Source organism: Neolamprologus multifasciatus, chromosome 2 (assembly GCF_963576455.1).
Source record: "Neolamprologus multifasciatus chromosome 2, fNeoMul1.2, whole genome shotgun sequence".
Taxonomy (NCBI): domain Eukaryota; kingdom Metazoa; phylum Chordata; class Actinopteri; order Cichliformes; family Cichlidae; genus Neolamprologus; species Neolamprologus multifasciatus.
In genome coordinates, this window is record NC_140440.1 from 12,649,387 (window position 1) to 12,675,850 (window position 26,464).

Consider the following 26,464-nt stretch of genomic DNA (forward strand, 5'->3'; position numbering starts at 1 on the left):
GTAACATAACCATAAAATATAGATATTTTTGTTGCAAAGAAAACTTTGACTTCAAGCTCGGCACAGCTGACTAGGCCATTTCTCGTAAAGTATCTTATTTTTTATATCAGTAGACAGCCTTTGTTTGTAAGTTTGGCCTTAGTTCACTCTAACATTATGCTAAATGCCTGTGTTTTTAAATCTGTTGATAATAAATATAACATTTATTCATTGTTGATAAGTTGGTTCTATTGCTGCCTGAAAGTTGGGGGAAATTGATGCTTTTTCATGGGTCACAACCCCTTAGATGAGACGTAACACCACACGTTGCATTGCACTTATATCCTGTCATCATCGTGGAGGGTGTGGTCTTATTGGTTGGCTCACACATTAGGAAGGCGGGGTTGGAGCCTTCCTGATGTGGGAAGGCAATGTCATCAAGGACAAGAAAACCTAATGTGTTCTTTCTGTAGTTCACACATTACAATAAACTATGAACTTTGACGATCAGGATGCAGATGAGATTCTGTGTCACTGATTCTGGTTATAGTGTTCAATGATAGTTGAAAACATGAAGTTATATTTCTTAATGTTTTTTCCATTACAACAATGGAAAGAACTTTTTTTGTTCTGAAAATTAAAACAAGCTCATCACGAACTCTTTTCAGTAGTTTTTAAGCTTTAAATATGTGTTTAAAATGTCCATTAGATCTGTCTTTTCTTTGGGAGTTCTCAGGAATTTGTAGTAATTTGTAGTTTCCCTTTTTAAGTGTCATTTTTCATATGATCAAAAATTACACTTATGCAGTATTTTTAAATATATAAATTTAAATGAGAAATGTTTCACTGTTTCTCCCACTGAAAACTTTATGTCCTTCACTACCACTTCCTTAACTGGATGACTGAGCCTGCATCATGACATTATTTTCCATGTTATTTATGTGATATTTCAATTTCTTTATGCAGCAGGTATGCACCTCTCAAACAATCTAGCAAGTAGACTAAACTGTTTTCTGTAATTTGTTTTCTTCTGTTGGTTTCTTAAATAACATGTGGATGTTAATTACTACAATAATCAGGTGCAATATTGATCAAATTCCAATGGATCACAACTTTATTTGGTTGTTTAGCATAATCAATATGTATTGTTAACTTTAATTAGACTAGAAAACATGTTTTTTGCTGACAACTTCAATCTGCAAAACCTGTAATCAATAATCAAACGATAACTTTGATTAATGATTTAAAATGTTAGTTTTTAGTCTTTGGGTCTTAAATTTGTATCTCTTAAAATGTTCATGTGTTTCACTTGGAAATATAATTGTGGCTCTTTAGTTTCAATATCAATGTGGATTTCAATATGAAAGTTATAAAAAAATGTTTTTGCACATTTCTTTCCAGCTGAGAGTCAAAATTATTCTTTCATGTATTCTTTCTGTAAGTTTCATTTTGAGAAACCCACAACAAGTCTTAAATATGAAATGACACAACCTACATTTGGTGTTGTTTCATGCGCTTAGGTTGGAAAGATGGTTCATATTGTTTCCACTACGGTAATGCAGTGAAAAACCAACGAAACGAGAAGCCAATCAGACTGCTCTGAAAGTGTTTCCTCCCACTTCATATGATTATATTTAGATGGATCATTTATTTATTACAGCAGTATCAAGTCAAAACACCAGAAATGAGGGTTTTGTTTTATTTATTCCTGATGCTCAATGTTGGTCGTAAGTATATGGAGAGATAATATTTACTGCAGATTTATATTTAAAGTAATGAAATTTAAGAAATTTAAAAGGACAAACAAAATTCATGATGACTGACTGACTGATTTTTTCCCTTTTTGTTTTTTGTTTTTGGTCAGGTTGCTCTGATGAACAGACTTTCGAAACAAAGACTGTTTACGTTGGGGAGAATATTAACCTGACGTGCCCCCGTAGAGATGTAGGAACCTTGTTTTGGATCAAGCTTGTTTCTGGAGACTTTCCTAAAATCTTAGGAAGATCATTCAGCTCTCAGAGTGCTGATCAGCGCATTAGAACTGTAACAGATCCTGGAATATTTGATCTGTATATTACAAAAGCACAGCAGAGTGATACAGGAGTTTACATCTGTATGAAAACAGCAAATCGAGATCTAACATTTTTGAATGGAACCTACTTAAAAGTTGAAGGTAAGTTGACAAAAACTTGAAGAATTTTTGTAGATTTCTGTAAAATTTGTAAATTTACATTGATTGTTTGCTCATTTGTGCATGGAGGTATGTATAGGCGTACCGCCATGCGAATACCAAATAGTTAATATAAAAACAAAAGCAACGCTTTTTATTGAATTTTGCTTTTAAAATAACAAGTGATTTTGCACATTCTTTTTAATTACTTAGGACCTGAGCCTCGTTTCACTACAGCTCCGCCATCTGATCCTGTCCATCAGGAACACACAGTGACTCTCCAGTGTTTGGTCCTCCATGACTTCCAGAATAAAACATGTCCAGTAGATGACAACGTGTTCTGTTTGAGTGCAGAACCACATCAATCTAACGCGGGTTCTAATTATACTCATGTGAATGGTGGAGATGAATATGAAAGGACCTCAGAGGCACTCTCAACAAAAACATGTTTCTACAGCTACTTCAGAAACTTCAGCTCTTCTGATTCTCAGACGTACTGTGCTGTGGCCACATGTGTGGAGTCTTTTTCTCGAAATAAAACAACAGGCGATGCTGAAGGTAATTGAGTAGTATTTTTATATAATGGGGCAATTAGAGGATTTGTGCATTTCGTTACATTTTAGTTTTTTATCTATTCTGTAATGCCTAATCAAATAATTGAAAAATACTTTTGGTAACACTTTTAATTACTGTGAACTTTCATTATTTTTTATTTTTTTATGTCAGCAGTCAAGAGAAGCTGTTCAAAGAAGGACGATACATTTCTCTATCTGTTATGTGTCGCTTTGGCTATAAGCCTGATTGTTATAGCCTGTCTAGTTTATTCAATCAAGAAGCTAAAGAAGAGTTCATATGTATATTCTAATGGTAAGCAAAGTCACTCCCATCACATCAAGCAATCAATACTAGGCAAATATAACCTAATTTTACTGCTTTTTTTGTTTTTTTGTTTTTTTTTTAATGACAATACAGATGCAGTTGTCCTGCAAACAAATGTAATTTCAAGTGGTGACCAGGAAAATCAGCAGGTAATTATGAGGACAAACAGAGCCATAAGCTTCCAGCATGTTTACCTGTGTAAATATTAACGTGTGCTGCTTCCTCAGACAGATGAGGACTTGTTGGTTTATTCGGCACCAACTTTTAAAAAAGCGAGCAAATCGGGGACAAAGGATACAAAACCTGCAGAGGAAGAGAGCATCTACACTGATGTCAAGGCTCTTGGGCTGGATTAAGCTCTACTAGCATCATAAATGTGGATATATACTTCACTTTTGTTGTTTGTTAGAAATGTAATTATTTGTATATTTTTGACACTGTATTTCCAGTTTATGTGCAAAGACTAAAAAGTATATTATTAAGCTATTTTAGAGATGTATGAATGAATGGTTTTAGTCTGTGTTGTTGTGTTCTTTAATATTATTTAGTATATTGATGTGTTTCTCTGTAATCCACATGAATACATTATTTTCACATTGTTTTAATGAAAGTAAAAAGTGGTTACAGTGGATATACAGTTTCCTGTTTGATAGTAAATGTAGTTTAATACAACAATATAACACAAAATATCAACAGTACAAGAAAGTCACTAATTATTTAATTAAATGTCTTAAAACAGAGTCAGTGTGGAATTTTTCTTGTATGTGTATGTTTTTAGCTATGAACTTAAATTTTGACAATAACTCAGTTAGTCTAGGCTACTCTGAAATAAGTAAAAACTTGCCGACTTTCCTTACTCCAGAGGTAAGGCCTAGTGGCTTCATAGTATAATAATACAAGAAACAAAAACGCTTCATGGGTCATGAGCTAGTGTACCCTTTCTGCTTGTTCTAAACCCTGATAAATGGGAGCATTTTGTCAGGAAGGGTATCCAATATAAAAACTATGCAAAATCAAGTGTGTGACCCATCTGTGCTGGATGCTGTGGCTGTACCTTGGGGAAAAAAGGCAGCAGCTAGACGTAGCTAAGTCAGAGGTGGAGCCTGATGGTTTTATTTTGGTTTCTGTCAGTCATTATGGTTATACCCAATTTTAAAATCACAGTAATCAGACTTCGACAACAGTCAAAATAACTGGAATTCCATAAAGTGATATAAACCAAGTTTTGTTACATAGTGACAAAAAGGAAAGAATGAGTCCCAGTCTGGGGCTTGTTGAGCCTTGATCCTTGTGGGAGATGGTCACCACTCTCCACTGGACAGTTCTACCCCTTCCTGGGATGCAGGTACTTGTTGGTTCTGGGACATGTGGTTATTTTGACTTCTGCTCAGCAATCTATACTCTACAGAGCAAAAAGCTAATGATTTATGTCTTTTGGTTTTCCAGTAATGCCACCCATTACCCCACCTTTGCAAATACAATACTTACTGATAAACAATAAAATACTATTTTGATGAATGAATTTTAAATTGTGTCTTTAGACATTTTGTTACTAGCAGTCTGTCTCAAAAACACATAATTTGTTTCCATTTCTTTAGATTAATCAGCATCTATCCATCCATCCGTCTTCTTTCGCTTATCCGGGGCCGGGTCGCAGGGGCAGCAGCATCTCCCCAGCCACCTCCTCCAGCTTGTCCGGGGGGACACCAAGGCATTTCCAGGCCAGCCGAGAGATATAATCTCTCCAGCGTGGCCTGGGTCTGCCCTGGGGCCTCTCCCGATGGGACATGCCCAGAACACCTCACCCAGGAGGTGCCCAGCAGGCATCCTTGTCAAATGCCCGAACCACCTCAACCTTGTGAATCTGCATGACTTCATCAAATTGTATTAGTAATAGTAATATTAAGATTAATATGAATAATATTTATTTTAATAATATTTAATTACCTTATCCCGACAAACTGCTCTGAGTTTTCATTGTACTGAGGAGAATATCACCAGTAGAGTTCACCTATTTGAAAACACAGCCTGACTACTTCGTTTATTTCAGAAGCACTTTAGAACTGAACCTTACTGGTTACTGACATGCTGGTTTTATAGTCCCGCAAATGTGATTCTGGTCAGACAGGGGGTTCACCCACCGTGCGTGTGCAGTGATTCCTCCAGGATCCTGACTGAATGTTACTGGAAGCGGATTACTGTGACTGCCGAATATTCCAGACAAGTGGTCTGGAATCAAGCAGAGAGGGAACACTTTTCATAGTTTTAAAACTCAGTTTCACTTCTCTCTTTGTTATAATTTTGCTCTTCTCTGTGGCTTGCTGACTTACCAGCAAAACCACAGACAACAGTGGCCCACAGACCAGTTGTATCATATACTCTGTAGGCTGACTCCAGCTGACAACAGAACTCACTGCAGGACAACAAATGTCCTTCCTCTGCTTGGTCATGAAGCCACGTTCATCTTACTAAAGCCACCTAACAGACTACCAATGAGAGGAAAGTTGAACCTCATGAATGAACAAACATTTATTTCCTCCATTATCATTTAAATATGGTGGGAACTTTGTTTATGGTATTTGCAGTTATGTATGAAGATCTTTGAAATGTTCACTGTTGTTTTGTGATAACATTCATATTTTATTATAAATGAAGAAGCTGCCGTACATTTAAGTGAAGCTACTCTGTGGCTCCACTTGCTCAGTGCATTGTTCTCTTCTTAAACTCTTAAAGACTTCGACTCTGGTCCTACATACATTTAATAATTTGCAAACCTGAGATGGGTCATGTTTGCATCTGTATTGTCATTTTTGTGTCATTTTTCTGATGTGAAGATGGCTGAGGCTTTTTTTGAGTCTTGAGTTATTTTAATTGTATTTATAAATGCTTCATAAGGCAAAAAATAGTTATCACTTTGGTGAGGTCTCATAAAATACTAACAACTGAATTAAACATGAATTACATTATGAAATATGTATTTATAAACCCTCTATTAACACACTTACAAACATACATATATAAAACAATTACGGTCTTGCCCTTTGACTCCTCTACCAGAGGCCCGGGAGCTTGAGGGTCCTGCAGTATCTTTGTGTTCCTAGGACTGCGCTCTTCTGGACAAAGATTTCCGAAGGTGTTCCTGGGATCTGCTAGAACCACTTGCCTAGCTTGGGGGATCACTGCGCAAGTGCTCAGAATACCATTGGGACCACTGTTACCTTTACCCTCCACATCTTCTGGAGTTCTCCTCCCAACTCTTAGTTCTTCTCGTGTTCCTTCTTCCTGATGTTTGCTGTCATTCGGTGCAGCTACAGCTATCACTACGGCCGTCTTCCTCTGCTTGTCCACCACTCCTGTTCCAGTTGGTTAGCCATCAACAGCTTGTCTGTCTTTAATTGGAAGTCCCACAGAATCCTAGCTTGGTCATCATCAGCCATCCTGGGGGGCATGTCCCATTTTGACCTCTGGACTTCAAGACTGTATTGTTCCTGCATATTATGCTAGCCATTTTATTATGGCTTGGTTTTTGTTAAACAACCAACGCCTGGTCTGTGTGAAAGACCTGGGCTTTCATTACAAGAAATAAATAATTTCCAGACTAGTTTCAGTTAGGATTTGGACTCGGCTGCTATTTGTCAATTATTCTGTTTATAACCTGTAAGGACAAAATTTCAAGTTACAGCTAAATGATAGAAGGTTTCAAGTTTAGTGGCCTTTAAATCTTCGCAAACCTAGGATTGAAGCCAAGGGTCATTGGGTATGAATGAAAATTACCAGTGGTGGTGGTTCTACACTGAAAAACGATAAGATGCCCATTCTGGGTTGGGGATAAGTTGCTTCGTGTGTCTTCCTTTTAAATTCATATTATGAATGTGTGGTAAAAAGTGTGTTGGTCAGTAAGCTGAGAAAAGTGGTATATCATTTCAAATACATTAATAACAAACAACAACAACAAAAAACAGATGTCGTGAATACAGAGTAAAAACTATAAGGGCATTTAATATATCTAATATTTTATGACTGACAAATTTCAGGACCATTTGTGTCTTGTTGTATTTTTAATATATTTAATTTCTCTGGAGGACTTATTGTCTGTTTGTTGAGCTTCTCCGTGGTGGTGTGTAATTTTTATTCAAATATGTGAATAATCCTGGATTGTTTCTCATGAAATTTGCTACAAAAATGGCCAAATATTCTGTTTTTTGAAGACTATAAACTATCTCCATTGTTCAGCCTGCTCTTTAGCTCTACAGGTGGCAAAATGTCGTGTCCCCTGGCCAATATTCAATCTGCAAATTTTCCCTGAAATGTACAGTGTGACACATTATAGGTATTTCTTACATTAAAAGATCGAAGGACACGAATAGTTACCATGTTGGCAGTGTTAAAAACCAGAGTCCAACACAATAGAAGATGAAAGAGAGGTGATTCGTTTTACAAAGCACAGAGGTAAATGTAACAGGAAATGTACTTTTGAATCTATTCTGTGTTAGCCAATCAGGTGCATTTTACTGACCTAAAACATTCATTCCACCTCCTTCACTCATTGAAATACCAGCAGGGTCCCCAACAAAAAGCAGTGCCACGATGATCGTCTTTTGGGTTACATTGGTTTATTTTCACCAAGGATGTAAGTGCATTTTTATTTTGTCTAAAAATGTTCTTAGTTAAGGATTTTTATGTCAAATAGACATATACAGAATAAAAGAGTTTTACACTGGAAAGTTACAACGTCAAACTTTTATTTCTCTTATTTCAGATTCTCTGGTTCCAGTTGAAACTGTTCAGCTTGGTGAACCAGCAACCTTGACATGTGCTATTCCCAAAGAGCTCAGCATTAGGGGACTCAAATGGTACAAGCAGAGCGTCGGGGATACTCTTAAATTAATAGTTACTCTGATTCAGTCTAAAGCTGATTTTAGTCCTGGATTTTCGAGCTCAAGATTTCGGATAAATATTGATGCAAATTTTAGCAGCCTGATCATTTTGGAGACAGTTCAAGAGGATGAGGGTCACTATCATTGTACAAACACAGAATGGATTGGAACTACATGGGGTGGAATATATTTGTTAGTTACAGGTAATAAGCCAACCTACTCTTACAAATGTTCACATTTTTCTGTGCATGTTTTGAAGAATATGATTTGTATTACACAGGAAAAGCTCAGAGGACATCAAACTTTGCAGTCAGTCAGTTGCTGATAGAATCAAATCCAGTCCGTCCAGGAGACACAATGACGCTCCAGTGTTCAGTCTTCTCTGACTCTGACAACAAGACGTGTCCAGGACGTCTCAATATTCTCTGGGTCAGAGATGGATCGGATAAATCTCTTCCAAACATCATCTACACTGACAGAAACAGAAGTAATATATGTGAAAAAAGATCTGCCCATCAGAAGACATGTGTTTATCGCTTCTCTAAGAACGTCAGCTCCTCTGATGCTGGGACTTACTACTGTGCTGTGGCCACATGTGGGGAGATATTATTGGGAAGTGGAACTACACTGGTTATTCAAGGTAACGTTATCATTACTCTATTAATTAGAAAAGATGTTACAAATGGCACTTAACTAGTCATTTTTAGTTGTTTTTTTATTGCACTTTGGCATTCATCTCATCTTTTCCTTTTCTTTTTAATATGATTGCAGAAAGCAGCGTGTGGTCACAGACAGTTGTTTTCTTGCTCTGCGCTGTCGTGGTTATAAGTCTGATTGTTATTGCTGTCCTCATTTACACAATCAAGATAAACAACAGTGATCATCCCAAAGGTAATTTAAGTTAATCATAATTCTCTTTTTAATAAAAGCATATAAATCTTGAGTTTTATACATTGTTATCTGTATTTTCCACAATCAAGCTGCTGACCTGCAGAAAATCTTTAGTGATGAGAAAAAACAGCAGGTAAAGCAATTAAAGCTAAGAATATTCTTAACAATATAACATGTTTCTTATTTAAGTTTCTTTTTTATGTTTCTAATATTTTTTATGCACTGCATTTTCCTAGAATAAGGACACATGGATGTTTTCTGCTGTTGTCTTTACCACGCTGAAAGTTGACAGAAGTATAACAAAGAGTGCAAACGCAGTGACGAGGCAGCAGATCTATATGGCCGCCAAGACTTTTGGGCTGGATTAGGTCTATATATGATGCCTTGGTATGAAATAATCTTCTTTATGTTTGCTTAGAGCTAATTGTTTCTTTTATAATGTGGCTTTGTGTACATATTATTATCAGCATGTTTAAATGCACTTTGATTGATGGCAACTTAATAATGAAAATGTACATGTTTGTATACATGTCAAGATCCGAACAGCAGTGTTCCTGGTTTAGTCTGGAATGTATGAGGTTCAGATAGTTAGGCTGCATACCAAATAAGTGCATACCCATTAAAATAAAACAAACAGACATTTGTGAAAGCAAGGGATTATCATTCTTGGTAATTATGTAGTAAATATACAAATTAAATCTGTACCAACTGCATTTTTTACATTTCTTTTTTATGATGTATGATGATAAAATCTTGGAGAAATAAGTAAAGAGTGAATACATAAATAAGAAAAGTACTGTAGCTGAAACTAAAGACTAACAGGAAAGTGCTGATGTATTCAAACAGGGAAACCACACATGAGAGAAGTTTACAGATTTCAGGTGATTTTGATCAGTACGTAGTGTTGATTTGTGTCTCAGAAGAAAGAAAAGTAGAACAATGAGGGTTAAAGGAAGGTTATTGTATCATAGTACATCATTGTCTTTACCATTTTGCAGTCTTGTTGTAATGCATTGTCCTAAAATCCTATTCTCAATGTTACTGTGTTTGTCAACATTAATCTTCCAAATTATGAAATTAAATAAAACACCTTCTATCAAATCTTGTTATTGTTCAACTTCGCTTTGCATGATTTCTGTCAGAATCTGCAGATTATACAGTACAAATGAAATGTTCACGTTTCTCCAACGTTGTCTTCCCAACAGTTTCACTGACATCTACACGGGATGACCAGGAAGCGTTCACGATGTCTTCTCGGGTGCTGATAATTGGCGTCTGTCTTGTTTTTTGCTGTTTTTGATCAATGCACAGTACCTCTTTTAAGTTTAACAGATGATTCACATTCTGTCATTTCAAGTTGTTCTTCAGCTGTTAGAAATATTTAAACTACAACCTATGATTAAATTCACTCAGTCAGAGCTGCATATACAGAAACTTTACAGACACTTAAGGTATAAAGGAAAAGTGTTATTAAGTGACCAACGCGTTTCCACTGGAGTCTTCTAGTCATCAGGTACTTTTCTTCTCCGTGCACCTTAAAAGTAGGTGAAGTTGTGCCAGAAAATATTGTTGCTATACAGAAACTTTAGACATCCTTATTACTTCGAACTAACCAAGTATGATTCAAGCTTAAGGGGAAATAATATAAGATGAATATTATAAGATGGTGATTATCAGTTTAATCAGGTCAGACTAGGTGATACAGAAGAACCAAGACATTGGCATAAAAACAAGACAGGAAGAGAAACAGAGTGAATCCACTGTTGAAATTTATAATAAATCAAATAAAAAAAGAAACATAAAAGCTTCCTCAAATATATCCCCCAAATTTAAAATCCATAGAATAACAATGAAAACCAAAAAACATCATTGCAAAACAGAAACTTAATATTTGATGTTAGAAAAAAACAATTCAAAAATATCACAAGAAATCAAAGCCACTGTTGGAATTATAAAGAATTCAAAAAAGGAATCTAAAAGTTAAATCAAAACATAAACTCCTATGATATATTTGAAAACTATACTCGAAAGCTCTCGGACCACGATAAGCAAAAACTGATTTCACAGACAAACTGAAGTAGCTACAGAAGCTGTTCTATGTAAGAAACTAATACAAAAATATATTTTTTATGGCAGCAAAATAAAATCAATAACTATGATAACGGAGATATGGTGATATTGCAAAAATAGTGACAAGCAAGCTGCGGTGATTTCTTAACAAACTGAGTTTCCCACAAGAAAGTAAACAAAGCAGCAAGGAAATAAATGCTGATAACTTTGAAATGAGTGTGTCCGCTGCATCGGCCCTGCGCTGCCCTGGAGACGGTGTTACGTGTGATTATCTGCTTTGACAACAGAGTACACACACTCTGTGCTCTTCATCTTTGTTTTTCTGGACAAACCCAGTTCTGCACAGCTGGTGTCTTTGTCATTCTGCAAAATATTCATATGTTAGTGTTGCTGAATTTTTGGAGGTCAGAGTTGATGTTCTTTTCATTTTTATTATTTATCGCTGCATGATATGACATTATTAAAATAAAAGGTTAATTGCTTTATTGTGCCACATATTTACCAGAAAGGTATTTATGGAATTTGATTGATCCACTGTTGACTTGCCAATATGATGGGAGCCAATCCATTCTCAGTATGTGTACATATAATAACTGCAATTAATGTACTGAAATTGTGACAGTATGACAGAAAATATAAAGAAAACTTAAAGAGCTAACCAAAAAGAGGTTAACTTATGGAAAGTATGAAGGTGTTTGGTCCAGATGTCAGCTGTAGAGTATGGAAATACATAGGAGAAAGGGGAGTGAACTCTTTAAGTAGATTGTTTTAACTTAATCTAGTTTAACTAACTTCAAAAGATGAAGTGACCGGCCTAAAAATGTTTACAGCAGATTGACAGCATCTACATCCTTAATAAATAAAAGGCCTGACACACTTAAGGCAGTGTTATTGAGGCTCTGGTCAAAATTAAAAGGAATTAAGAATAAACCATAAAATATCATCTGGAAAAAATCTGATTGATGAATGATCTCAAACACTCTAATGCACATGGAAATTAAGTTGCAAAGTCTGTGTTGTGCTTGTATTTGTATATGCACATGTCTGAGTATCTATGTTTGCTGCACACAGTCAGTGAAGTAGCTGCTCTGTCACACATACTACATATGGTAATCATTCAAAAAAATTCAAAAAAGCACTAATTTATCAGTATTTGTTAACATTTCCAACCTGTGCAACGTTGACAAACATTCCTTCGATTGCTGTAGAAAACAAGAATGGGGATCAAAATCACGCTGCTGGTCAAGAATACTCCAAGCACAAGAACAAACAGCCCAAATTCTGATACTGACTCTGGAAAAACAATAAAATAAAGCATTATGTACTGATAAACCATTTAGGATCAATAAGATTAATTAAAACACATAAATCATAAGTAGTCAATAGCTACAAAAGTCAAAGTTCATTGATTTTAGCCAATGAAAAGTTGTCAGGTTTTAATGATCGCAATTATAAATGAATCATTATATAAAGAAAACAAGTCTATTTATTTTTTATAGTGTAATTTATTTTCAGTGGTTTGCATAAAACATGATTAGGACAGAAAACATCTTAATAAAACATTGTTGTTTTGACTTCAGCTCTTCCCATTAGCCAGGCTAAACGGTTCAATGCGAGATGGATTTAAATACAAATGTTAATACTTATCTCTACTTTAGTTCCTTCACCAAACAGGATCTTTCCACATGTGACCACAGCACAGTAAGAAGTCCCAGCATCAGAGTAGTCCTGTATGAGCCTTATCTCTGCTGTCCATGTGAGTGTAAATGATGCTTGGAGTCTGCCTTTCAGATTCTTTGCTCGTGCAGAGAAGTGAACACTGGAGAGCCAACGAGTCTCCGGTCAGAACAGACTCTTTCTTTTGAACTTGTTTCATGTAGATTGATTCCTGCTGGTTGTGATCTGTAAATTAAGTCAGATTTGTAACCTAAACAATTTATAATAGATTTTATTCTTTGTAGTGATTTAAATGTTCACTGAACATAACAGTTTTAGTGCCATTGGTAGAGTCTTACCTTTCACAGCCAAGAATGTGCCACTGCTGAACATCTGTGAATATGTGGTTCACGTTTGACAGAAATATGTTGCTTCATTGTCTTTGCTGACATTTCTGATAGTAAATATTTCTTTGTTCAGTATGAAACGTGAATCTTTAAATGCACCAGTTGAAATTATTTTTGTTCAGAATAACAGAAGCAACACTTTGGGTCAAGTGTCCCGGAGACTTTTATACCAGTGTAAGGATTTTAACTCCTTCTCAGAGACTTCAAGTAACATTGTCACCAAGGTCAGCAACAGTCAAAGAGATCAACTGAGGAACCTCTGAAGTTTGAATCACAGCTGAAGAAGAAAAAAAAATGCAATTAACAAAATGACAAAATCGGTGTAGATACTGTTAGATAAATATCCAGCAACAGTAAATATGTACCACGGTGTAGTACAAACATGCTCTTCATGTGTTTCTCACGAGCAATGAATTGCACTTACATGGTGTACAAAAAAGAATCAAAGCAGGAGGTTTTCTGATCATTGTGGTACAACACTCTTGTTGCTCTCTACTGATCTTCTCTTGCTCAAATAGGAGCCGTACAGCCATCACAATGTGACGAAAGTTTGACAAGCAGAAATCAATGATTGGCTGAAATGTAGGAAATGACCTTTCTCCCATTTAGGGAACATTTTGTATATTATCACTGGATCTAAGAGGTTTTTCTTTCCGAGTAACTACTTTGATAACCACTTAAAATGTGTCAGAAAGTCTTATGTGCCATTCTCAGCACAAGCTCTGGGAATCTTTTTATAGCAGGAGTATTTTACTTGTAAGAGTAGTAGCTTCATGATATTTCTTTGTAAATCAGATACACATCAGATTTATGATGCAAACTTTTAATTTGATCATAGCTTAATATCTTTCTGGTTAACCAGGATTTAGAAAATGAAGTGTATCAATATAGGTAGAGCTGACCTTTCCTGAGTATTTAGGGGAAATTTTCAAAAACTTTTCAAACAATGAGGCTACATCGTACATTCTGTAGGTTTTAGGGAAAATCCACAAAGATGTATTTGAGAGAGAAAGGACACTAATTGTGTATTTGTCACCAAGGTGCAAGATACAAGATTTTTTACCATTGAAACTTAGAATTTAGTTTTTTCTTAAAAATAACATCAAAACATGGAATACAGGTGTCTTTTCATTGGCTTTTTATTATAGTAATATAATATAATGGCTACAGAACTACATAAAAAAGAGAGAACAACAAGGAAGTCACATTCAACTGCTACACTCATAGATAAAGGCTGTGGTGGGTCTTTGACCAACCCTACTGAAGCTGTTTCCTCAGAACAAAACACATCGTGAAGTTTTATGTACCGTTAATTTAAATGGGCTAAAAATCTATTATTGTACTAAGTTAACACAGTCCAGCAATCTTAGGTGAGGCGGTCAAACCAAATATACTTTTGTAATCTTATGAAAAAAGGAAAAAAAAAGAGAGACCAGAGAAGTGAATCATGAACACCTCCCCTGGTTTCCTTGCAATTACCAATGAAAACAAACAAAAACAAACCACAGTGTTACTGAAATCAGTCACAGCATGACTGAACAGGTCTGAGTGTTGGTGTCTGTTTCTCACATAGGCTTTAACAACTCCAGATGTTTGTTCTGATATACATACTAGTCACATTAAAACTATAGTATCATTCCCCTTTAAAAACAACAGCAAACAAACAAAAACAAACAAATGAAACAGTGTTTCAAGATCAGATACCTGAGATTGAAAGAGACAAGAAGAAACTGTTTGTATTCACACCCCTGTTTGAAAGCTCAACCACAGCAATGCTTAAGTTTCCATGCATCAACCATGGCTATTTTTGTCTTTGTGTGTTTTAGGTGCAAGTAATGTTGTGCACAAAAAGGTGTATGGAGTACTAAAAGACGATGAAGAACACATAAAAGGAACAATTGGTGTCCTGTTTGAAATGATATTTTATAATATCTATATACAATATATTAGGGGTGGGGAAAAAATGGATACTGTGTAGTATGGTGATATTTTGTTTGCTAATAATGTATCGATACAGGGACAGCAGAAATCGATATTTTGTTACAAAAAAGGTTTTTGTGCTCTGACTTCAGAGCATGTTGATCCTTTTTCTGAGCAAGAATCCTGACATTCCTTCACTGTCCAAATGTGTTTAACTTGTTTTTGGCAGCAATAAACATGACAGTTTACTTATTTTAATTTAAGACATGTTTTATTTTAATTAAGTTTAAAACGTTTTTATTTAATGTAAAATTATATTTTGTTTTAATTTACTTTCAAATTCTTCAGTTGCTGAAGGGGCTGCATAGTTTTCATAAACTGCATAGTTCAGAATAGCTATAATTGTACCAGATGGTTGATTCAGTTAAGTTGGACTAGACTGTAATACAAACCGTTCAGTTTGTCAACAATAAAACTGAAATGAGAGAAAGACTGAGTGTGAGACTTTGATATTAGATAAAATGAATATTGATAAAGTTTACCTTTATGTACAGAATCTGAATATCGCAAAATATTTTAAAAAATTGCAATAATATCGTATCGTGGGATGTATGGTGATTCCCACCTCTACGATATATATTGTATAGATCTGACCACAGGCCAGAAACAGAACTGTAAATTACAGGGACCAATTTGATTAAACTATAAGACATATTTATTTGTCACAAGTCATGCCGCTTGTTGTCGATTTTTCTTTGTTTTTTCATCTTTTCACATAAATCTTTCTGTTGTCTAGACAAAGCTTTTTTATTTACTGTGTTTCTTCAACTATGTTCACATAAGATTACTCTATCATATTCATATCTGTTACAGTTGAATCAGAAGCTTCTCAGCTTTTTCAGGTCATTGTATTTGTTTGTGACACCATGTACTCTGAGGTGACTATAGAGAATGAAGGGTGTTATTTCAACCACCTCCCCAACTCTGCATGCTGGTTTTGTGTGTCTCTTCCTGCTTAAGTTACTTTTATGCTTAACTGTCACTGGTGTGGGGTACTTTTCACAGTGACAGTTAAGCTCAATCCAGTCTTCTGACTTGGCATCTTTATACCTCTTCAAAGTGCAGCAAACAAATTAACAATTTCACATTGGTTGAATATGCACACGTTTTTTTTTCGTGTGTCGTTGTGTTGATAGAACTAGACTATAAGGAAAAGAAATATCTGGCCTTTTGTACCAGTAGCCTCAACAGTGTTGTTCCTTAAAATTTGGGGAGAAAAAATTTGTAATTTGCCTGCCACATCGTCAAAGTGTTAAAGACAGAAACCTAATTACAGGTGGTGGTTTTGTGAAAGAATTGAATATATGATAATTGTATATTTGTCCACCATAAGTTCAGATGAACACATCGGATTTTATGACACTGAAATAGCTGATCTTTCTATTTAAAAAAGTGTTTACAAATATACATGCAGATGAGTAAAAGGTTCTTGCTGGTCTCACAGCCCTTCCTAAAGGTCTTCTGCATTTCTCTCATGAGAACAATGAGCAAACAAACCCCCATGCAGCAGACAAAGGTTGTGGTGGGCCATTTCTCCACCCTTTGACCAACCACTGAAGCTGTTTACTCATAACAGAACTCACTGTTAACTTGAACCAGATAGGAGGTGAGGGAAAAGTCATAAGACTTTTAGTTAAATAAACTCAATTGATTTAGTTTTACTGTTTTGTCATTTAAAGGACAAATATTTTCAAATTTTTGTGCTTTTAAATATCAAATGTATATTATAATCTAATTAATTCATCATTAATTTGGACAAGCTGCCTGTCCATCACTGTTCTTAAAGATATACATTCAGATGAATAAAGGTTCTTGCTGGTCTCACAGCACTTTCTAAAGGCCCTCCGCATTTCTCTCAAGAGAACAATGAGCAAAGCCACATGCAGCAGCAACACTGACAGACAAAGGTTGTGGTGGGCAGTAGTAATACACCTGCACTTTTTTTGCCTCCCCATGGAGAGACTGGAGAGGTTTGTCGCGTCTGTTTAGCCAGATTGACGACGCGATCAAGAGGGACAGACTCAACACTGCGTACGAGAGTATTAGAAAACGCCTTGTTTTTGACGATCTGGCGAGTTGTCCGAAGACTGGTTTGCCTGCTACCCTGTGCAAACCTAAAATCATAAGACCTTCCGACAACTAAACAATAAACTGGTAGGTTTAATGTGAGGGGTGTGTGTGGGGTTGCGTGTATATCTATGTGACAAATTAAGAGCTTGTGGTTTTCATTTTACAGAGAATGACTCGCCGTCGTGGGACCTGTCAGAGTCACCATCAATAGGGCTGCTAATCCCGACCCCCCAGACTCCACCACCCTCACCATCATGCTCGCAGGACCCCCTCATATCAGACCTGTGGGAGGAAACTGTAATCGACATCAAACTCGCAACTCTCCACCTGTTGATGTTGGCGCTGAATGAGTTTCTACAAGAGACATGTTACGGATGCCAAACAGGCCACCCCAGTCAGGTGCAACACAGCTGCTTGCAGGAATTGTCTGAGTATTTCTTCGACACCTACTATGACGATGTGATGATAAGGCTCAAGACTGACCGATTCATCCCAGCCATCCAGCTGTTTGTACGCTCAAACACCACAGATGGGACTGGAACACAAATCCGCAGAGTTGCAGAACACCTCATGTGTGAACTGAGATCAGAGCGAAATATAGTATGCGCCATTAATGACAACATTGTGGACCTGCTAGAAGCAAGTACTTGCGCCCGACGTGTTAAACCAGCCATGCTCCGCATGATTGGAAACTACTGGGGTGGGAGACACCTGGTTTAATGTGTGCTGTTCAAGTATCCATTGTCTGTGATTGTGTCTGTGTGAAAATTAAATAAAAAGACGTGTTAACACCAACTTCTTAGTCATTTGTGGTTTGCACAGTCATGGAAAGCACATTGCATAAAATATATCATGATCCAGCCCATCCTGCGGGGTTGGCCAGTTTAAATAAGCTACGTATAGCGGCAGGGGAGGCATCAGGTGTAACACCTCCAATATCTCAGGTCAAACATTATTTAGAACAAGACGACACTTACACACTCCATAAACCTGTGAGGATCCATTTCCCCAGAAATAGAGTATTGGTGACAGGGATCGACAAACAGTTTCAAGCCGATCTGGTTGACATGTGTGAATATGTGTCAGATAATGATAATGTGAGATATCTGCTAACATGTATAGATGTATTCTCAAAATACGCATGGGTTAGATGCCTAACAAACAAGACAGCGAATGTTGTATCAGCTGCTTTTGAGGATATACTTAGTGAGGGTAGGATCCCTGTGAAACTACAAACAGATGAAGGCAAAGAGTTTTATAATACAACCTTTAAACAGCTAATGAAGCGATATAATATCAAACATTTCTCAACAGCTAGCGAGGTTAAATGCAGTATTGTCGAGAGATTCAATCGTAGCTTCAAGGGTAGAATGTGGAAGTACTTAACATCAGCCAACTCCCGGAGATATGTAGATGTCATACCAGATCTCACACAAGCATATAACAATGCTTATCACAGATCTATCCAAATGGCTCCGGCAGAGGTGAATAAGGATAATGAGAAGTCGGTGTTTAACGCGCTGTACAAAACGAGGCCTCAGAGGGAACTGTGCTTTAAATTTAATATTGGCGACACTGTACGAATATCAAAACTGAGAGGAAAGTTTCGAAAAGGATACGAGCAGACCTACACCGATGAGATTTTCACAGTCAAGGAACGTATAGGGAGACAGCCCCCAGTGTACAGACTAGCGGATCTAGCTGGAGAGGTATTGAAAGGGTCATTTTATGAGCCTGAGATACAACGTGTGGTTGTTGATGAAAACAAAACATTTAAAATTGAAAACATATTGGCTAGAAAAAAAGTGGGTCGGAAAAAGCATGTGCTAGTGAAATGGCTAGGATGGCCCGACAGCTTTAATTCGTGGATTCCAGAAAAAGACATCGTTGAGGCGTAATTAACTCAGATGACGCAGCTCTACACACATTCATTCAACACTGAGCATAGACGGAGAAAGCATGAATAAAAAGAACAACAACAATGCAGGCTTCTATGTAAGCCTCTTCTCGAATGCTTCGGCGCATGTTTACCCGGGTAATAAGATATCTAATTTTAGAACAAAGCTAGCAAAACCTATCGTTTTGGATCAGCCGTATGAGGTTGCTGTTATAGAGATACAGTACCCACGCATATGGATGTCTTTTCCACAATCAGATTCGCAAGTGGAAATTCATGACCCAGTCAAAGATGGAACCATCGCCGTAACCATGATCGAACTGTCTGTGGGTCATTATGCATCTGTGGAACAGATAATAAAAGAATTTAATTTTAAATGTCAGCAGTACCAAACCACTGGAGACCTTAAAATGCAATACAACACAGTTACTAACCATGCCTGTGTTATGGGACCTAGGGGCACTATTCTCACATTTAGAGGGAGACTGGCGGAAATCCTAGGATTCGAAACAGGAGAGCCGTTTGTACTTCATTATAAAAACACATATGCCCCGCACCCCGCAGACATATACGGGGGAAAATATAACATCTTTATTTATGCAGATATCGTTGATTACCAGCTTGTGGGTGACGCCCACGCGAGGCTATTAAGAGCTATAAATATCACGGACGATGACCGCCGCTTGCCTATTCTACAATTTGACAGCCCACACTACACACCTGTGTCAAAGACATTGATCGACGACATAGAAATTGATTTGAAAGACGATCGAAATCAACACATACCCTTTTTATACGGCAAGGTGTTTGTCAAGTTACACTTCCGACCGATAACCCACCATTTTTGAAAAAAAGGATGGCCGTCTACAACACTGATGACTCAAAATATGTAAAATACTACTTATCACAGGCTGGTGGAGAGCTCGGAGGGTATGTTGGGACCAGTACGCAATATGGGTCAGGGCTGGGTGGTTTGTTCCGCAGCTTGTTTAGATTTGCTGTACCACTGTTTAAAAAAGGAGTTAGCATAGTCAAACCACACCTAAAAACAGCCGCATCGGGCATAGTGTCTGATGTCATAACCAACATAACCAGACCCTCAACCACTAAGCAGGACGGTAGCGGATTGTATGTGTATACGCCCAGACCATCTAAGACCCCACCCCCAGGGCAACCGTTGTCTAAAAAGCGTAAAACCACAAAACCTAGCAGGAGAGCTAGCAAACGGACACCGTCACGCAGAGTGAAAAGACCCAGAACCAGTCGTTCTAAAACTGCAGAGTTTGACATATTCTAAATGGCACTGTTACACAGTCATTCTGGAGAATGTGTCAAACTCTGCAGTCACATAGATACACACGCAACCCCACACACACCCCTCACATTAAACCTACCAGTTTATTGTTTAGTTGTCGGAAGGTCTTATGATTTTAGGTTTGCACAGGGTAGCAGGCAAACCAGTCTTCGGACAACTCGCCAGATCGTCAAAAACAAGGCGTTTTCTAATACTCTCGTACGCAGTGTTGAGTCTGTCCCTCTTGATCGCGTCGTCAATCTGGCTAAACAGACGCGACAAACCTCTCCAGTCGCACCACTGTATAAAAAACAAGTCCTTAAACCATCTTGTGCGCTCTTCAAGGTTTAGAGGGTAAGGATTTAACCTCCAGTTTTCAAGCCCTCTGGAAGCAATAAGACTATCCCTGTCATCACATGCACTGAGAAAAATAAAGTCTTCAGGGTTGCGATTGAAACGATCAGCCTCAACCCTGTAAAGCTCAGGGCCTGATGCACTGTTCCACTGGGAAACATACAGCACCTCTGGGAAGCCCACATTGTCCAGGTCCGCACACACTACGGTCCGGAAGAGCTTCCAGTTTTTGGTAGAGATGCTTTGGGGTTCCCCCCAAAACAATCCCTCGCCACAATCTACACTAAGCACAACTGTCCCTTCGGTATATTTAATGGTATACACATACCCTTCAGCGCCGCGATATTCTAACTTAAATACAGTCCCATCTACGGCATTTTCACAGCGTTGCTTTTTACGTTGAGGACCCCGGCTGCATACTCCTGTAGACATACCTAGAGCGGCTGTGGCATGGGCGATGTCCTGGCTGGGTGTCATGGTTGATACAGATGGTATTCTGTGCTCCTTAGGTCGGTGAGTCGTTGGGGTCCTTAGCGCGATGTGTCTGTGCTCCTTAGGCCGTGGCGGTGATGGTCTTAGAATGTGAAAGGATCACTTTTATACCTATATAACCTAAGCCATCCCACTAGGAGGAGTCGATACCGCCCAGAGGGTGTGTTTTCACACCTGAACGCGCATGCGCCGAGCACATCTGAACGCGCATGCGCACGAATCCGACCAAACGGGGTGGGAGGTGTGGGGTGGGGGGTGAGGGGGGTGGGGGGGTGGGGGGGGGGGGGGGGGGGGGGCAAAAAAAGTGCAGGTGTATTACTACTGTGGGCCATGTCTCCACCCTTTGACCAACCACTGAAGCTGTTTACTCATAACAGAACTCACTGTTAACTTGAACTGGATAGGAAGTGAGAGAAGAGTCAGACTTGAGCAAGCTACTTTTAGATGAATTATATAATAATCTGGACAAGCTGCTTGTCCGTCGCTGTTGTAAGCCAGGCATGTTGGAAACAAACCACATCAGGGCTTCAAACCTGTAATCAATAATTTGACTAACATTTTAAAAGTCCTGCCTTTACCACATAGGCCAGGAGGAACAATTGATTTGCACCTCCCCTCTTATCCCCTATACTATGAAAAAAAAAGAAAACACAAAAAAGTGTGATAACAATGGTCACATATGACTGAGAAGGTGGATCTCTACCCTTCCCTGTTTAACTCTTTAATTGCCTTTGTAAGCTTTTTTGTTACACTCATGACGATTACATATTGTCATCTCACTTTTTTAAATGTTTTAGAATAGTGGTGCAAGACCATCGTCTTTAGATGGCATTAGAGAAACAGAAAGAAAAGCCCCTCACATCTTTCTTTGAAGGCCCAACCACAGAAATGCTCAAGTTTCCATCCACAGTTGTTTGTTAGTGATGACTGTGACTTTGTGTTTGTCTCTGTGTGCAAACAATGCTCTGCAAAGAAATATAAGGAAGATATTGCAAAGGTAGATAAAAAGCTTCTCAAGAGACCTTTTGTCTGCCTTTGTTTCGTGCAAAACAAAGATCACTAGCGTTAGCTGAAACTGAAGAGCTGAAGCAGTTTAGCACCACTGTTTTGAGACAACAATTGCATCGTCAGACTAACATTTATCCTAATTAGACAATTACAGAAAGTGTTCTGGTCTGCGTTTGTTTATATACTTTTTTATCTGCTTTTTGTGTCAGAATATAGTAAAATCACTGTAAGCACACAGAACTGACATCTCAGTTTAAGAAAAATAAATAAATAAATCAACTTCTCGATGCTAATTGAGTTAATTGAGAATGAATTTTAACTGAGAATAAATTCTGAGCCCAACTTAAAAAAAAAAAGATTATTTCATGACATACCAGTTGATATGATTGATACGATTTTTTGAAATATAAATATTTGTAAATAAATAAAACATGCTAATTAGATGCAACCACATCCTACATAAGGAGCTTAAGAAGATGTCCACCACTTGCAAGGTAAGTAGCATGGTGCTAGGTAGTGGACATCTTTATTGATTCCATGACTTTTTCAACCTGTTGCTGAAAACTTAAATACTGTAAATACTGTAACAACAACAACAACTATTACAGTATAAGAAATAACTAATTGATACTACACTGAGGGAAAAATCTTCTTGCATGCCGTATCCAACCCTGACATTCCTCTGCACCTCTGCAGTGGCAGTCATTGCATCCAGCAAGGGCATCTGCTCATAGGGATGGTGATCATAAACCTTCCACCTCCAAGCACTGAAGATTCAAAAATTGGGAATATGCTGGGAGGAGCTGCCTCATCAAACAAGGTTATAGTGAAAACCACTCTATGATAAGGTGAGAGTGGTGGAAAGCCCCATTATCCCAGATAATGACAAAGAGCCTCAACAGCTTTCTCTCCTCAGGTGTGATTGGCCTCTCATGAAGTGCATTCGGGAATGTCATGAGGCGTTATGTGTTGTATGGGCCAATAGTGGGGATATGGCATCGGACAACCTCATTGGCAGCACACATGGTTATGTTGGCACCCCTCTGTCCTGGAACTGTGAAAGTAGCCCTGTACCCAATGAGGTTCCTTCCACGTCTCCTCACTTTGCAGAGACTGAACATAAATGAAGACATGATGTGCCCCCGCAGCTTCAAGCAAAATTACAATGAAAGGGCTCCAGTTGACTTTAACTGCATGATGTGACGAGGCATTATTACAGTATAGTGGAGTTTCCTTCCTCCACCTATTGGCATCTGGCCTTCTTCAAAACACCACAGTTCCTTTGAAATCGAACTCTGTAGAGCTGCTTCGTGGCCATATGGTTGTGTCTTAGGATGTGGTCAGTGGTGGTCCGGCTCACGTTGTTGATGTTCCTTAATATGCCCTGAACTGCGATCTCTGCTGCCCTGACTTCACGCAATCGTTTGGCATTGTTTGCCACAACAATTTTCACAATGGCTGCCTCCCATTCAGCACTGAAAATTCCCCTCTACCACCTCTATCCTATAAAGAGCATTTTTAATGTGAATTTGGAAAACAATTACATAAAGCATATCACTGAAGATATTTCTGTATATACTGTACAGCAACATTACCTGTTCTCTAATGGATCAAAAGTGTTTCTGTTTAGAACAGGTTGTACAGTTTGTTCAGCCCCTCTAAGTGAAAGGCCATGATTGATAACTTGATCAATAACAGTTTCATCTAAAACTTGAGCCCTTCCAACTACACCTAAACCCCGCACATGCACTCCTCTTCCCATCTACCTATTACTATCTCTCATTTCCCTTAGACCTCCTCCATCCATGCTGGTGAAGAACAACACAGATATGGCACCTTTTAAGACCTGCAGACTGATTGTTAATTGAAGGAGTGTCAAATAGGCGCTTCAGTGATTTTATACTGATCTGTTGTTTCTAATACTCAGAAATAATTGATTTCTGTTTCATTACTATAGCTATAAGAGTGGGGTTTGGACTGCTACAATGACATCTGTGTTAACTGTTTTGCAAAGGGGTGGAGAATTGTTTCTGTCAATTGAGAAAAGGTTAACAAATTTGCAAGAGGTGTCTTCTGCTCTGCTGAGATAGTGATGATGATCCCAGTTTCCCAGTTTCTGTATCCAGGTCAAAGCAATCAAGAAAAACTGTAACGATCATGAACCTGACCTCACAGCCTGTTGTTCATTCAGTGGTGCTAGTTCCAGTCATTATACAAAGGTACTGTTGTTAAGACTGGTTAAAATTCTGCATTCAGAGTCTGAAAAAGTCACTTGGATGAGTGACAAAGTGTTTCTATCACTGCAAACGCTCCATCCAGATGAACAGAATAAACTTTCTGGGATTTTCTTACATGAATGATTGAACATGCATCAAGAGAGTAATGTGAAATGCTGATACATTAACATATTTTTATTCTTTTCATGGCTATTGTTTCTAATGATAACGTAGCTATAATAATCCTGCACAGACATGCCCGTATTTTGTGCAATTTGGGCAAGCAGTGACAAGGTAATGTATCACTTTTTTTTTTCTTTCTGTACTTCACATTATAACAAATTGGGAATTGTGATGGATTGTGAATCATTGCATCACTGACATTCTGGTTATACAGTTCAATGAAAAGCTGTGGAAAACACATATGCGCCGCTCTTAATGGGTGATGTACAGATAGAAACATCTGTGATCTGTAGATTTTGTCTTTTTTGTTTTTCAAATGTTTACACAAAGCTGATTCCAGCAAAATGTTCTTAGTCAATACAAGACACATCATTTGTTAATAGTTTTCTACAACACTGGAAAAATCCAGGACATTAAACTATGCTGCTGTTCAGCTCTTCAGTGTTCACTGGTCTTAACATGTTCTGGTTTTGCTTTTTCTGTGTGATATTAAAATAATCAAATTGATAGTATTTAATACTTTCATAATGATTATGGTAGTAGAAAGTTAATCCCTCACCCTCTGGATGATCTTTGTCCTTCAAGCTTGACCCTCGGAGCTTGAGGCCCCTATGCAGAACCTTAGCTGTTTGCAGGACTGTGCTCATCTGGAAAAAGAACACAGATGTTGTTTCTGGAATCTACTGGAGCCACTCTCTCAGTTTGAGCATCACTGCACCGAGTGGTCCAGTTAACACGGAGACCACTGTTGCCTTCACTTCCACATTTCTCTAACTATTCTTGAAGCTCTTGGTATTTCCTGAGCTTCATGTGGTCCTTTCTAATGTTGCTATCATTTGATATTGCTACATAGATCACTATAGCCCTTTGCTCTGCTTGCCAACCACTATTATGTCCCACTGGTTAGCTTTCACAAGTTTGTCTGTTTCTGGAAGTCCCACAGCTTGGTCATTCTGAACGCCTTTGGGGTGTATCTCATTTTCTAGGCCATGCTCTGCACAAATGGTCCTCTATACTATGCTGGCCCCTTGGTTATGGTGTTCCATCTATAGCCTGCCTGCAAGCATCTTGCATCTTGGATTATCTCATGGGAACAGCCTGCATCTGGTAAACCCGGGCCTCTAATGATCTTGATCTTGCGCTTAAAGTACTTAGATCTTTTGCCTAGAACTTGTTCCTGTGATTTGTATCAAGAGATTAGTTTCTTTGTCCAGCCATTGGTACGATCTTCTTTGTCATCCATTTTTTTCCACTTGCTGGTTGTCTTGCAGGATTCTGTCTTTCCACAACGGTTCCTTTTTCATGTGCCTCTTCTTTTGTTGGTTTCTGAAGCCTGAGGTATCACTTAGCACACGATCAGTTGTGACCAACTTTCTTATGTACTCATGGATCTTTCTTGTATCATCTCAGAAAGTGTTTCTTTCTGACAGTCATTAATCCTCAGCGTTAGGGTGCTGGATTAGGGGCTAAACCCTCCATGCATGTTAAGGAGCTTCCTTGTCTTGAGATCAGTTACTTATATTTCTTTTTTCGTCAGCTTATTGTCTCAACAAGGTTTGTGATGACTGGCAGGACGTAGGTATTGATTGGCTGGATTTTGTTCATCCAATTCAGCTGAATCTTCAGAACTTACTTTACTCTCTGCAGGAATTTGACGGTTGAGTCATTCATAGTGGTCTCTTAGTCATTTCTGTTTAACTGTGGAATTCCAAGGTAATAATAGCTATTTTATCTGCAATGCCACCTTCTGCACAATTTAATTGGATTTCACTCAATGACCACAAAATTTGCTTTATTTTTCCTCCTTCCTGCAAGGGATCTCAAACACTGGATTAGAGATGGGAGACAAGAGCCACCTCAACAGGACAATGCTCTGCATCTAAAGGACAAAGGTCACTCTTTCAAGGATGCCATTGTTCACATTTTGGACAGAGAAGATATGTCACAGTCTGGCGAGGGCAGATTGTATGAATTGATGGGAAGGACCCAAAACGCAGACCCCAAGGAAACAAAGGGCAAACTGAAGCAAATTTAACACAAA

At 38.0% G+C, this 26,464-nt stretch overlaps 2 protein-coding genes and 1 pseudogene across 3 annotated transcripts; 2 read left to right on the forward strand and 1 right to left on the reverse strand.

Annotated features, from left to right (window-relative positions):
* Positions 1-1,296: 1,296 nt before the first annotated feature.
* On the forward strand, positions 1,297-3,732 carry LOC146524044 (uncharacterized). Of its 2 annotated transcripts, XM_085184108.1 has the most exons (6): positions 1,298-1,706; positions 1,844-2,152; positions 2,363-2,707; positions 2,879-3,016; positions 3,128-3,177; positions 3,256-3,732. In XM_085184108.1, exons 1-6 carry the CDS (start codon positions 1,604-1,606, stop codon positions 3,382-3,384), a joined length of 1,074 nt encoding a protein of 357 aa, XP_085040234.1. In that variant the 5' UTR covers positions 1,298-1,603; the 3' UTR covers positions 3,385-3,732. The 2 variants fall into 2 exon arrangements, with proteins under 2 accessions (XP_085040226.1, XP_085040234.1); XM_085184100.1 differs by having other exon boundaries at positions 1,297-1,706; positions 2,879-3,177.
* A 3,104-nt stretch (positions 3,733-6,836) lies between these two features.
* On the forward strand, positions 6,837-11,032 carry LOC146524045 (uncharacterized). Its single transcript, XM_085134927.1, has 6 exons — positions 6,837-6,849; positions 7,719-8,108; positions 8,186-8,545; positions 8,677-8,796; positions 8,886-8,929; positions 9,033-11,032. The coding sequence occupies exons 1-6, from the start codon at positions 6,837-6,839 to the stop codon at positions 9,162-9,164; spliced, it is 1,059 nt and encodes a 352-aa protein (XP_084991053.1). The 3' UTR covers positions 9,165-11,032.
* Positions 11,033-12,012: 980 nt separating this feature from the next.
* LOC146524046 (uncharacterized) lies at positions 12,013-13,462 on the reverse strand (annotated as a pseudogene).
* Between the last annotated feature and the right edge of the window lie 13,002 nt (positions 13,463-26,464).